Raw genomic sequence first — 15,260 nt, 5'->3', positions numbered from 1 at the left:
TTATCAGTAAAAATTACATTTTTTTGCTCTCGGAGGCACATGCTAAGCCAGCTCTTGGCTTTCTTCCTTTCTGCAGTAATTTTCATGTGCCATTTAAGAATTTTTCTGCCTCACTGAACAGCAAGGTCAATTTTAGACTGAGCAGACCTGTTGGGCTGATTCATTTTGTTTCCTGCTTCTCAGTCCACTAGTTGATTCTGCTGTATATTCACCATGTTGCTCTCCACACGGGGAGATCCCTATTCCCGTTGTTTCTTGCTTGCTGTGCTGCTGCACTAGGAGCAGAGGGAAGGAGGCTGTGTTTGGGCAGCACAACCTGCCTTCAGCTTTCCTCCCTCATTCTCAAGACCTGTGTGGCGATGAGACTTGCTTGTAGATGAAGTTTCGTGCCAGTTTCATGAACGTGAGACCTGCACTGTGCTGTGCCTGCTGTGCAAGTCTTGTTGCATACTATGGAGAGACAGTGGCTTCTCCCTGGCATGAAGCAAGCACTGTCACGCAGCCCATTGAGACTGTGCCTTTCTACTCTTGGAGAAGCTGTGGGCACTCTTCTTCATGTTCTATGTGAGACAGGTTTCCAGGCTGAAAGGTGAAGATATTTAAGATAGGCTCAATATTTATATATGCCACATTGGTTCCCAAGGACACAGAAATTCCAAAACTACAGTATTTTTTTCCATTTATTTACCACCATTTGGCAACTGAAGAGTTTCTACTATTTGTCCGTTGTACTTACTGTTTTTTTAAATGTGAAATGTTTGCAAAGGTGTGACACAGCTGGTGTGCACTTAGAGTGAATTTATTTATAAAAATCCCTTTTCTTGGAAAGGGAGGGGTAGGTTCCTCACTCAGAAATCCCCAGACATGCCAGTTGGCCAGAGAAAATCTGTCTCTTTTCTCCTTTCCAGAGTTACAACGTAACTCCCCCTTCTGGCCTCCCATTTTTTCCTGAAAACATAGCCCTTTTTTTGATGAAAAACCTGTCAATAACTCTCTCAGATGCTGATCGAATTCCTCTGATTTAGTGTAAACCGTCATTTCAGAGACAACACGGAATACTTTTAAGCTGGAACATTCACAACCAAGTGTTTTGCCACACCAGACAATCAGTGTAATCACAGGTAAGGTTTTCTATGGGGATGAGCTCCCAAAACTTCTTCCAAGCTTCTCCCTCTGCTTCAGCAGGCAGTTTCCAGCACTGAACATCTCGTCCTAGTTGAGCTCATGATCCAGCTTTATATGGCCTGGCAGAACTCCTGGTGCTGCTGGCGAGCCAGTTTGCCTAGAGTGATTACTGACAACTGATGAGGCAGGGCAAACGCTGAGAGGTATGACAAGCCTTTAAGTCATCTTGAAACTCACAAACCTGTGTGAAGTACAACCACAACTTGTGATTGCCAGAACAAAACAAAACTTGCATTTGGCTCTGGCGTATGCATTTTTAAGAAGGAGAAGAGAGACTAAAACCACAGGGTGAACAAACCACCCATGCCATCAGCAACCCTTCAAATATGTTTTTTATGTCCTCCCGTTTTTACTTGTGATAGTTTTAAAGCTGTTCTGAAGATGCACAGAAAACCTGAAGAAGTCATAAGGCACTCTAGATACCCACACAGCATTATTGCCATCCTATACATCTACTCTGCTGCAAAACAGTAATTTACAGGATTGCAAATTACTCCATAGTACCTTTCTTGAAAGGTTTATGGCACAGACAAGAGGAAAATTTCCTCGTGCCCAAAGAAAGATATTCCTAGACAAGGGAAAGTTGGACTCATGACTTAGCAATGATGCCAGTGATGCAAGATAAGCATATTCTAATTAGTTCAGTTATTTTCCATTTACCGTGAATAGGGACGGCAGAATTTAAATAATGTCAGATGACACTAGTCATTTCTTTTGCAGTAGCCTTTCATGAAGCCAAAATTTCCAGCTGGGACCAGTGGTATTTCTTTTGAGAAACCAGTTGACAGAACTACAAACCCACTCATTTCTTTTATGCAGTTTACTTTACCCTGAAGAAACTGCATTTTGTCCCTTCCTGGTTTTTGGTTCTACCTGGATAAACAGGAAATCACTCAGAAATGGTATTAATAAAGCCTAATGGATGGTAAAGAAATGAAAAAAAAACCAGATCAGGAACTATTTTTTTTTTGCAGGTGGCTCAGTTTTTTTCCCAGGGAAGTTGATGGGCATAGATAGAAGCAAGGAGAAACACAATAGGAGAAGACTTTGCATTTGCCTTTCTTAAAGTAAAAAGGAGACTAATAAAACCAGACTGCCCTCATGGAAGATGTGTTGGGTCCTTGAGCCAAAGGAGAATATTATTTACAGGAAAATGGGTAGGAGTTGGACCATTTTTCCAGAAAAAAAGAAATCCATTTTGTACAACAGACACAAAGGCACTCATTTCTTGATAAGTTGCAAAATTTATGTTACAGTCTTACATCTTTTACAAATTGTATAAAATAACAGTCCTGGGAAGAAAACATTCTCTTTTTCTTACTTTTACTAAATTTATGATAACTTGTGTCATGAAAATGTGTTGTAGCAACTATATCATTCAGATAGCCAGTCTGCATCTACCTGAACAATTTGTGCAGCACCAGAGGAGTGGATCTGTAAAGAAAAACAGTGATACTGAGGATCCAGCTCCTCACTGGGTGCTTATGTCAGGCTTTACTTTGCACTGCCTCTGATCTGATCCTGCACAGGCTCTCCAAGTGAGCTTCACAGCACAAAATATATCCCAATAGAGGGGACAGCTGAGATACTCACTTTAAAAACACACTCGTCAAATGAGGACTGTCATGTAGACATCCTCCTTGATATGTAATACCTGGAAACTAAGTAAACCGATGTAACGTAATACAAATTAATCCTTGAACAATCTTTTCTGACAACAAAAGCAGAGAAAGAGTTTTTCCACAACAATATCAGCTCATGATTAGTTGAGGAATAGCTTGAAGTTTGTGTATGTTGGCAGGGCAAACACTTTCCCACTGAAAAAGATATGTTATTCACATTCGACAACTTCACAGATGACCAGTAACTAATTTTCTGGTTCACAGATCTGATGAAAGTAAGATTTCTAAACAGGACTCCAGATTTTATTTTTTTTTAAATGTAGTATAAAATGATACTGGTGTTGGGAAAAAGGCCAAATATGTTGTATCTAAAAGATAAGTAACATTTAAAGAAAATAATGACGTCTTTTTAATAACAGATTGTTACAAAGTCTTGGGAAATACATCAAAGTCGGAATTGTTTTAATGACTGTTTCATTTAGGCATTAAATTGATTTCATTACTTTTGGATATAATTGGGAAAATGTTACATGCTGTTCAAGATGTCAGTAAAATCAAGGAACTCTATTCAGAAGTGTAAAATGGTTCATCCTAGACTTTATGTGTTTGAGATGGCAGTGCAGAATTTAAAATATGAATAGAAACTGTGGATCAGTCAGACTTTACCAGGAGTGACTGTAGTATGCAATATCCTTCTTGCCGAAGGAAAACCCAACCAGAATTTACTCAGCTAAACAACCATTTCTGAGAAAGCTTGCTGAAAACAGGAAGCAGGAAAAAAAGTTAGGTTAACTTCATGCATCCCATAAAACTTGTATCCGTTTTTAAGCTAGATTCTGAGTACACGTTTGTGTAGTTTACTCTTAGGCTTAAAAATATCATTGCAAGAACTCTGTAACAGACAGTAGCAAGGTCTCTATAGGAATATAACAAGATTTCACAAGTTCTTTTGCTTGGGGCTGGTGGAAAAAAAACAAATTTAGTGGGTGTGTTTCATTGTTTATTTGAAAGGAATGAAGACTCTGATACAAAGTCCATCTGTGATGTTAATTCATGTGATAATAATATGGTTTTGGCCTTGACTTTGGTGACTGTAGTTTGCAATTGCCTGCGCACTGGATACGCAAGACAGTGGTTGAGAGGAGTGATCACAAGTTATAACAGTGAGGAAAGAATGGATTTTTAGGTCCTAAATATATACAGCTCATCACCTGGCCAGACTTCAAAAAGAGCTTAATAATCCTGCTGTTTCAGTTTGCGTGCACATCTTTATTTGTATACTATTTATTAAGTCTTTCTCTGGAATTTCTCTGCTTTTTAAAGATTGCTAAAAATAACAGATGCATTACTGCACAGAATTAAATCTTGTAGTCTCTACTCAGACAAAACTTCCATTAATTTCCATTCATAAGCTGCAGGAGTGTACTGGCTGTCGTGCACTAGTGAATGGTGTTTCAAGTAAATTATGATTCCTGACATGGAGGTCAGTAGTCTAACAAGAAAGAAGAAGAGATGATCTGTTTAAAGTGCATTTATCCTCCCAATGTTCTGTTCATGGGCTGTCTAAGGCTAGGATTTTCTTCATTGGAAAGAGCTATTATATGCTTCTCTGCAACAGTGCCTATACCTTGTGAGGAACTGCTGTAATGGAGTAAATTGCTGATATTAATTCTGGAGCCAGCGAGCACATCTCAGGGGATGATTTATTATTCCTTTCCTTTTGTAGAATAGTTACATACAAATACAAATTTCTTTGTACTTGCTCATCATTCAACTTCTCTTGGCAAGTTATTTCATGTTTTCTTTCACTGGAAGTATTCATAATATGACTTCAGTTGTGATTTTCCAACACCATTATCCTGGTCTGACAAAAGCAGAACATATTTTATGTGGGTATTTTAAAATATGGAGTCTGGATATTTTTTTTCTATGGCTATTATTCATTCGCTAAGAACTACTAGTTAGATACTTAGGGATAAAACTGCAGAAGAGATTGATGTGTCTCATAAATAACCAAAAAGTACAGAAAAACATACTCCCATAATTTCACAGTTGCCAAAATGTGCAGATTTTATGTATGAGAATATATTTGAACATACATTCAAGCTAATCTTAAGCATGAAATGTTCCCCTTCTAGTAAAATGGTTTGCTAGGTGACAATGTACATGTGTGCATACAAACAACTGTAGGCACATCCTGTCATGTCTTATTTGGCCACCTCATAAACATATTTCTGTTTCTGGGATGGGGAGGGCACGTACTCCTCTGGCAACTTGTCTAGTGATATATTTTGGCTGAAGAGCATCTTTAGATCGAGCTGTTTCCAGTGATACACATGTGTATATATCTGGTAGAACATGATTGTTCCCACCATACCAGTGCTCAGGAATTAGTTGGGAAGTGCAATAATAAACCAGTTTTAATGAAGGAAACCCACCAGTTTGAGATATGCCCCCAGATGGCTTTCAACCAACTGCCTGTAAAGGGCTGTTGTTGGGAGTGGGGTTCTTTAAAGACAAAAAAGGAGAAAAGATAATGCTTTTAACATTGGGAGCTCCAGATGAAGGGTCAATTAAATGACTCTGCAAGGACGAGAAGCTCTGCCCAGTACAAAAATTAGATGTGTACATGATCATCCTTAGTTAAGGCTTGTTCGGAGGACAAAGCTTTCATCTTGGAATTTCAAATATGTATGGTAGGTACCTCAGAGGAGATGCTGATCTGAAGGACATCAAACCCACAGTATAGTAAGACATATTGTGAAAAACCCATCAGAAAAAAAATCCCTGCAATTACATATGTAGGAACCACAAATGACTAAACACTATCACTTCCATATATCCACAGTTAGCTGGTAGCTGGTGAACTCTGAATTTCTGATTTGGACTTAGTCCACAAACTTTGTAAAAAATATTTTTTTGTCATCAATCAGTTTAATTTCCATCTAGTTTCCTTTTTTTCTCCTTGGTAATGTGGGTAGGAAATGCCATAAGAAATAAATGCTTGAAGGTAAGTTGCAGATGTTTATTTGGCCAAATTCTCATTTCAAACCAGCATTTTTTCCACACTTAGGATCTGTTTTTGCTAACTTAAAATTAGTAAACTGCCTTATTTATAGGAGGTTCGACATAGACACAAAATGAAAAATTAAACTCTTTAATTATCCTGATAGATGCAGAAACTTCTTTTTCTCTTTATGATAAAGACAGTTTCTGAAGCAGAAATGTAAAACATACAGACCTGTCTAGGAGCCTGCATGGTGCTGGACCAGATGATGTGATTTGCTTGCCCTTGCAGGAGTGCCGATGAGAAAATGTGAACGCTCTTTTGGACTTTAAATTCTGTGAGAGAATACTTGCAATCTGCCATACTGCACCTGTTAGGTAAAACTGGGCTGCCTGCTAAAATCTGTGCCATTTGATTTGCGTGCTACCTTTAAAGTGTGGTTTCTCCTCATTCAGAAGAACACTTGCTGAGAAGCCATCCAGTGGGATGATTCCAGCACCTCTGCAGGACTGCCACTGCCAGATGCAAGCGTGTCTGTCCTTAGCCTATGTTCAACAGCAGGACACGGAGTAAGCAGTGTCTTGCACTGCTCACCTACACTCTACCATCCTGACCTAGACAAACTCTCTCTGGTATGAAAGAATAGCCTGTTCTCCAGCCCCTTTGGCCCGTCTCCAAGACTGCCAGCCAGGCACAGTTTGGCTGTGTGGTTTTCTCAAATTGATACTTCTTGATGGCGGGCTGGACCATGGCAACACAAACCGTGATAACACAAATGATGTTAACAGCAATTCTTACGCCTGTTTGCCAGAGCAAGCCATGTAAAGTTTGTAAGCTGTCGATATTTTTTTTGTCTTAAAATATTTGCTTAAGAAAGGCCTTTGTGACTTTAACAGATATAAACGTATAAATGCCACACTGCTTTAAGTCAGCCATCTGGGCTTTGTCATCTGGCGGGTAAACAAACAGGCCAGGCTCTTTGACATCTCTCAGATTATTGCTGATCATATGAACATTAACATTTCCAAAGGTGTCTCTTTTTTTCATCATATTTCAAATACTTCATTAATTGTGTTTTCACATGTTTAAATATTTATTTTGACCTTTTACCTCCTGGCATAACCTCCTGGCTTGTTGGACCAGCCAAATCAAAATACACTGATGTGTTCTGAATGGCCTGGTTGCTTGTATAAACACACTACATAAACAGTTCTTGCAGAACAAAAGAGTGAGTCTTCCACTGTACTGTAGCGAGTCTTTTTGTCTGTTTCAGATTATCCACACAGGTAGGGGCTGTGCTGAGATGCGCCAGCTGGCTTTCCAGCCTTCATACCCCGCATTCTTGCTCACATCCAGGGTTTATTCCGTCCACCATGAGTATTGCGGAAGTAAGACCAACCCTGTGTTGTTATCTGTTCGATATGCAGGTGCCACTGCTGGAGTACCAACTCTGCTCCTGGTCCTGGTGGTGCCTACCCTGGGGGTTCTCGCCTGCTTGGGATTCTGAATGTAGCTGGATTTACCTTGTCCTCCACGTAACACAAAGGACTCCCTTTGAAGATGAGGACCACGACTCTTTTTTGATTCCTGTGGCACCATCCTAAGCCAAATAAATTACACTTTAAAATAAATTACCCTACCGATTTCCTATGAACTTTAAGAGGACTGAGGCATCCAGGAACTCCTTCATGAAGTAAATCAACTTTTGAAAGGCTAAGAAATATTTTTAACTTGTTCCAATATGCCTTATAAAACACTTATGCTGATCTGTGACAGTTGCATGATTCGGTCCAATGGGGCAAGTTACAGTGTTAAAACCCAATAACATAGGCTGTACAGTGAAAGTAAAATCACCATACGTAGGTGCTTTAACTTGAATAACAAATCGTGAAATATAATAGAGATTGAAATGTTGATTGTATGTGATAAATGTAAGAGTACTACGTCTGTCTGTACTATCCTATATGTTTTGTGTACTGCATATTTTTGAATGGCCCCATCATCATTTATTGGGATTACTGTTTTTTAGAGAGACAGTCAAAGCAAAAACATTTCATTTTTTTAGAGCTGTATTTCTTGAGGCTATTGGATAGAATTTGAAGGACTTGAAATAAAAGTCGGTGACAAGGATTTCTTTATTTTAAAGATGTTCAGAACACCTGACACATGCACGCTCAGCATAAGGGAGTTTACCTGTACTTCACTGACCCAAAATCTGCCATATTCTTTTCTTAAAACAATTCTGTTGAAAAATTCTGTTACGGTCGCTGTTGCTGATTTTAGGAGTGAGAGGTCAGCTTTCAGGGAAGCAATGTAATGTACTGGTTTTGATTTAGTATTATTACTGTTATTATTTTTAAGGTAGCAATATAACACTTAGGAGTTTGGAGATGTAGTCCACATTAAGATCAGCCAAATGGACCGTGAAATGGTAGGAAACATATGTTATTTTTTAAAATGAAAGGATTTAAAATATTAAAAAAAGAAAAAGATGTACAATAAATGGCAAAAACAGAGTAGCACAGTAAAAAAAATATTATATTTACATTTTTATGCTGCAGATGCCAGGTGTTACCTTCTTGTAGTGAAGGTGAACATTTGGGAGAATTATATGCTTTTTCAAGGACTTAATATTATTCTAATGTTCATAGTGTTGTAAATAAGAGTTTTAAAGTTCTGAGACTGTCTCCCTATTTGATAGAGTAATGAATGATCCAACTGTGTGTTAATACATGGAAGTCAGATCCCAACTGTTAGTTGAATCTAAATGTTTACTATGGCCTTTGCAAAATGGGAACTCTATTAGAGATAGAGAATGTTTTTGTTCTGACTGTGTCTAGAGTGTTTAAGTGTTTGGGGGTTTTGTTGGTTTGTTTGGGTTTTTTTAAGTTGTTAAAGAAATGCACATTCCTTTCATTTTCCATGTTGTGCTGGGAATTAGTTTGAGTGTGAATGTTGAAGAAACACAGTGTTATTGAATCAGCTGGCTCAAGTAATAGTGCAATGTCTGATGCTTCAAGAATTATAAGCTTTGAATCATATTTTATTAGCACAACCTTGCTAGCTACTTAGAAATAGATTTTATCTTTTTAGAACTGATACTGTAGAGGTCCGTAATAATAATATTTACATGAAGCAAGAATAGGTGTATTAATAATTTACACCCCCTCTTTTATTTGTATAATTTTGTACTATATATTTACATGTAAAAGTGTAGAGTCTTCATTAAGAAATATCAATAATACTGTTTTACTTTAATTTCAAGTATTTGTTACAAGATGAAAATTTTTTAAATAGGTGAAAGTGATAACTTCCCTATAGAGGAATGTCAGTGTGTCAAACACTACTGAGTTTCACAAATTGTATAATTATTTCAAAGAGAAATGAGCTGTCTTCATACATAAGAACCTAATATGCTGTAAGTCTTCTGTAAAAAGAAATTGTGGTCTATTGTGTTTCATTTCGTTTGGTTCTTTTGCAGTATGACTCATTTTTATATAATCTACAACAACAACTAAATCTTTTGCCAAATGCATGATTGCCTTTTACTTTTCTAACACATGCTGTAAAAAGCAAAACTGTTTAGTTTGTGCATGGAATTTACCTGGGAAGGAAAGCCACTTCCTTTTTTAGATCTATGCCACAGATGAGGTAGGTCTCACATACTGATCGGCTAGTTGGAGATTTTTCTGTATCACATAATTGTGCAAATTTGACTGGGACCTTCAGTTTCAAATTGTTGTCAAGAAAAACTAACTAATGTATCATCTGCTTTAAAACGCAAGGTTCTTAATTAAAGTTTATATAGATAGACATATTTGTTGTTTCTTTATATTTCAGGAAACTTGATATTACTATTATTTGATACTGATGAATATTGAACTGGTTTTTTAGTTACTTTTTATCTTTTTTTTTTTTTTCAAATGAGTAGAGCAGGACTGTGCTTTGTCCTTTTTAAGAATGAAAAGTAAATTACAATTAAATAAATGTATTAATGTTACTCAAAATATAACAACTGTCTTTTTAATTTGAACTTTCTGATTTCATAACAGGGATGTGGTCTTCTGTGACAGTAAAGGTGTGGATGGTATGAGGTCTTCTGTGCCCCTGCCCTGCCTTCTTGTGAGTTTTGCTGGAGTCAAGGAGCTTTTGTCATATAAGGATGGCTGTTTTGCTTTCATTATAGGTGGTATAGGTAGAAAGATTTTTCTAATGTCAGTGACAGAGAGTATCCTGAGACCTCTTCAGAATTTTTGGAAGCAAGAGTTGACCAAGCAGAGTATTTTTTTCAGGTCATATTTTTTGTTACAGTGGATATATTATAAAGACAGATGGCTGAGATGGCAAAACTTCGTACTGATTAAATGCTTTGTGTGATCACAATAATTTCGAGAGGTGATATAAAGTGTAACTTTCTGAGATACTGCCTGCCTTTGAGGGGTCAGGCCTTAAAACACACAAGATGTGGTGTATAAGAAGTTGGTGAAGCTGATGGTCATCTCACAGAACTTGATTCCATTTCAGAGATACCAAATGAGAAGAGTTAGTAAGAGAATGTGTTCCTCATGCCCTGCACTTAAAAGACTGTCCAGTCAAGCAGAGCAGGGCTCAGACCGCGGAGGAGGAGATTGTTGCTACTTTGATTAGGTATGTATTTTATTTACATCTTGGTCTCTAGGAGAAATAAGGGTTTGAGTCTCTGTCTGCCAGTTCTCTGCTAACGATTTCAGACCTATTGGGTGATGGCAGACAAACTCAGCAGCTCTCATACTGAAGAAAATCATAGTCTGAGAAAAAAGTAGATATTTGAAATAGGAATTTGAATTGAAGACAGCTGCAGCTTGGTCACTGGTCTTACCTGTTCGGTTTGGCCTGCCAGATGCCCAGCCAGCAAACACCTCAAAAACAGGTACACCTCGCCTTGCTCCTGCCTCACCCAGGGGCTGGACAGCACGAGTAGCAGCTGGGAGGAGGCCTCAGCACATGATGTTGCAGGATGTGGAAGCTGGGATTGTCACCGAGACAGAGCAAGGAGGGGAAGAATGGGGCCTAGAACATAAACCCATAAGAAAAAACATTTGTTAATTCCACTTTTCAAAGAAAAACTTGTTTTTCTTTGCGAGACTTCTTTGTTTCCAGACTTCAAAGCCTCTAGCTACAGAAGATGATAAAAAATATGCCTTTAAATAATAATTATCTGGCTGAAGACCAAATCTTACAGACTTGATCTGCCTTAGCATTGCATTAAGCTACACTTCCTGTTGGAATTAAAATTAAAATAACAGACATCAGTTAATACCCAAATACATTCCAGTAAAGGTCTTGAAATATGTTCAAATGCTATTGTTTGGAGATTTTGTTTATTTAAATGTATCACAGAAATATCTGTCTTTCAGTTTATGACAGCACAATGTGGGCTAAGTATGTTCCTTTGGCAACAGTACAAATTTCTGTAATTTCTAGCACTTGTGTACACTCCCATCTTTGCGTGTGTCGTCCAGCAGAGTCTTTTCCCAATGTTGGGACATAAGCACTATGTGCGAATCACCTGCGTTCCGTGCAGAGCGGTGAGGTCTTGCGGAGGAATATTGCCCCTCTCCATTTCTTCTAGAGATGATCAACTTTTCTTTAAGTTTTCACCACTAGTTCCTTTTGTTTTGTCATTTTAACATTATTTGTATTTCCAAAACCAGAAGAATGGACATAAAGCACAAAAGTCCACATGAACAGAAATAGAAAATAAAGTTTACATCTCAAACAGGAGTAGCACTGTCTTTTCTTTTCTTGACAGACTAACATGTTTATCTGGATGCCAATTAACCAAGTCTGCTCTAAAGGATATATTTAAAAGACACATAAAAAGTGTTTCTTTCACTTTGGCTGAACCTTAATCTGGTCTGCTCTCCTCATTAATGTGGATGCTACTGGAAATTATGCCAATTTTAGTTCCCCAAAACATTGGAAAATTCATAAGTTAACATTCACAGGCAACCCCCAGTGAGCACTGATGAGTGGATTTTGCTGGTCTATATTTAGAGTCTAATAATCACTTTAAAACCTGGTGCCTTTGGTCTTTAGCGTGTTATAACAGCCACTATCTGTCTGCTTCACAAAAAGGTATGAAGTTGTTTCTCTCTCACCCAAAGGAGGCAACAGAAAATGCACAGTACCTTTGGATTCCTAGAGGGATCTGTTTCTGAGGATTTGAACCTACTAGCTGCCCCCTACTCATGGCAAATTGCAGTGTAACAATACAGCCCTTCTGTATTATAATATTAGTCTTGGTCAGCCCTAGGCATTAGCACCAGAGCCATACATATCTCGGAGAGAAAAGAATCAGACACTGCCTGGCCTAAAATACTGGGTCAGCAAAGCATCTGGAATAAATGCTGCTATGCTGGCATAGGGTTAGCTGTTGTTACATGGGAAAATGGAATAATTACCACGGCAAAAAATGTCTGTCGCATGGGCTCTGCACCCACCAGAAGGAGTTATTTGGCAGCCTGGCAGCAGAGACACTGTGCTGGAGCCTGGTTCCCACCAGGAAGTACACCCCAAAAGTGCTGAGAGGGACAGTGCAGATGCACATCTCCAACTGCAGTCATGGATGTGCCCTGGAGTACACCCTGCCCTAATGGATTAGTGCGGAAAGGAGAAAATCAAAGACCTTCTTGACTTCTCCCTCTTCCCCATCCTACTCCCAATCTAGATCTGGTTTTCAGAGAGAGTTCTTTTCTGTAACTATATGAAAAAGCTGTACTTATAGTCTCATCCTATATTAGATCAGACAAATCACTCCCCTAAATGCATCTGCTCACTGACTACAAAGGAAGCATAGCTCTACGTGGTAGCCCGCTGATGCTGCAGAAGGTAAGGCCCACCTAGCTGCATTATGACGATATGCAAGATTGGATGCTGGTAAAAAGGCACATCTAAACAGAGAATACAAAGATACTGCTTGGGCATCGTTTTTTCTAGAGGGCTGTCATGGTGTCACCGCCATCCTTCAGTTATTGAAGTCATGGTGTCACCGCCATCCTTCAGTTATTTTCCATCTGTTGAAAGCAGTGGATAGTGAAGTGTTTCTATGGCATTGAGACAGTCCAGCACTAGCCCTCCTCTTCTTCGCTTTCTGCTCAGCTCCAGGCAAATTCAAATCCTCACTGGTGTTCAGTGAGCCCATGGCTCCAGGTTAGCACACACCACAGTCTGCAGGGGTGGATGGCAGAGAGGGGTCATTACCCAGCAGCAGGCCAGTGTTTAAGCCTTCAGGAAATATCCGGTTGGAGTGATCCTAGGGCAGTGGAGGGCATGCAGGCAAACAGGGAGGTTGTCCTCAGAGTACCAATCATCTCGCTAGACATGAGGACACTGCTCTGGCCTCAGAAATGATGCATTCGGCACAAGACACTGAATTGTACTTGCACTTCAACAGGAGAGAAACAAATATTTTCCTAGATTAAGGCCTGCATTATGTGAATGGGGAGAATTTCAGCACCTGGCAGCCAAGCTGAGCAGCCAGCACTCCCCTCGTTGGTAGGCCCTAAAGCAGCCAGGCATTGGGGGCATACAGTGTCAGTGGCTTGGATTGTTGTACCAGTGAAACAGATTAGCTGTGCAGTGATGTTCATTTCTGATTCTCATGGGGAGAAAGACATAAAAGCGCAAATTTCCCAGAGGCATTTGGCTCAAGGAATATATCCTGTTCAGAGAGCTCCCTGTGAGTAGCTGCTCTGCAGTACAGAAGCACTCATGAGACTCAGAGGCTGATTTGTACTGGTGGGAAAAAATGGTGTTTCCACATTGCTAAAACCTTGTACTATCCACACCAATGCTGTTGTATACAAATTGCCCTTTAAGCACTATCCCTGGCCGGCACTTTTCCCAGGGCTGGTTTTTGGCGGGCACAGCCCCGAGACACGCCAGGCCCTCTTGCAACCGCTTGGCAATGGAGGTGTGTGTTCTTGGGGCTGGCACTACCAGCTGCATGGTTTCTGTTAAGTTTTCTGTTCGAAATCTTCAGGATTACTCTAGGTTCTGCCAAAGCTCACTTCCTACTACATACTTACCTGTATCTGCAATTCAAAGCGGGATGGGCACATGCACAGGGCTTTAGGGCAAGGCTGTGTGTGACAAGGCATTTTTCATCCACCTCTTATACCTCATCATTAAACTACTGCCATTTGTCTTGCAAGTCCATGTTTAGCCAATAATATTCTTATGCCCTTTTCACTGCTCTTTTGACAAGCCCATGAGGCTTTTAGCTATAAATGCTGCGACAGGCAACAGTCAGACCTTCTCTCAACAGCAGTCTGAAGAAGTTCATTACTTATCCTAATATAACTCTGATGCATAGCAGGCTTCTTATGGATTTACCTGTAGCCCAAAGTGGTTGAAAATCAGTCAGGTCTTCACAAAGTTTCTCTGTGCCTGCTCCATTAGGGCACTGCCATAACCACCGCAAGCCTCTGAAAAATGTACCAAGGCAAAGGTGATGTCTCATCTGGCATCAGACCCCAAGACCTCTCAGTCATCTGGTTCCTGATTTGATCTCCAATAAAAAGTAGTTGATGGAACAGTACAAAATGGTCTATGGGGTGTGGGTGTGTTTATATGTGTAGGCCTTGTATGATAGGTTAAAGCATGCACTGGGTTTGTAACATAAGTTCACAAACAATAATACCTTAAGCAAAAACGAAAAAAAAGCCCAACCAGAAACAGAGATGAGCCCTGCAGTTTTCATGGCAGCTTTTTAATAGAGAGTTTAAACCTTGGACTCGCAGAGTTAAGAAAGAGCATGCAGAATGACTCCACTGGATTCTGCTCAGCAAATTTTTCTGTCATTAATCAACAGCACTGACTTTTCTGTTATGTTGTGGATGTAAGGATTTAGACATCGGTATAGGAGAAAAGAGGGGAAAAAAATTCCATAGAGAAAAGAGAGGAATCAATAATTTAAAGACTCAAGACTCAGCCAAACATGCTAATACAAATGACCTTGAAAATAGAATAAATTATCACTATTAGTAGTTGCATGTTGCTATGTAGCATAATAACCCACTTCTTTGAGATTTATTGATTCTAGGATATAGGAAAACAGGATTTTTAAATATAGAAACAGCGTAATTGCTGACTTGGTCTTTTTTTATTCAGTACTGAACAAGCTAGAAGCCTTCTCTCTCTCAAGAGCATGGGGTCACAAAGGGCATGAATGTACTTAACACGAACTTGCTTTTTCCAGAATATCCTTGCTGAGATGTGATAACCGGGTGGTCTCTGGCTAGTGCTCTGCCTGTGCTCAGCCCTCCAGTAAACATGAACTCCAATAGGTATTCCTAAGATTAAAAACACTTAGCCTCTCTTTCTTTCTCTATCTTCCTTTCTTTGTCCTTTTTTTTTTCTCTCTCTCTTTCTTTCTTTCTCTCTCATTTTTTCTCCTCTTCCTC

The 15,260-nt window shown here is 39.3% G+C and overlaps 1 protein-coding gene across 1 annotated transcript in view; it reads left to right on the top strand.

Annotated features, from left to right (window-relative positions):
- Positions 1-11,533, top strand: part of CNTN1 (contactin 1) — a 249,933-nt gene extending 238,400 nt beyond the window's left edge. Inside the window, exon 25 of the mRNA XM_054085331.1 lies at positions 7,242-11,533. Coding sequence (XP_053941306.1) covers positions 7,242-7,321 — 80 coding nt within the window. The 3' untranslated portion in view covers positions 7,322-11,533. The remainder of the gene's footprint in view (positions 1-7,241) is intronic.
- The last annotated feature ends 3,727 nt before the right edge of the window (positions 11,534-15,260 follow it).

The sequence above is a fragment of the Cuculus canorus genome, chromosome 1 (genome assembly GCF_017976375.1).
Source record: "Cuculus canorus isolate bCucCan1 chromosome 1, bCucCan1.pri, whole genome shotgun sequence".
NCBI classification, from domain to species: Eukaryota; Metazoa; Chordata; class Aves; order Cuculiformes; family Cuculidae; genus Cuculus; species Cuculus canorus.
This window is presented reverse-complemented; position numbering and strand designations above follow the sequence as displayed.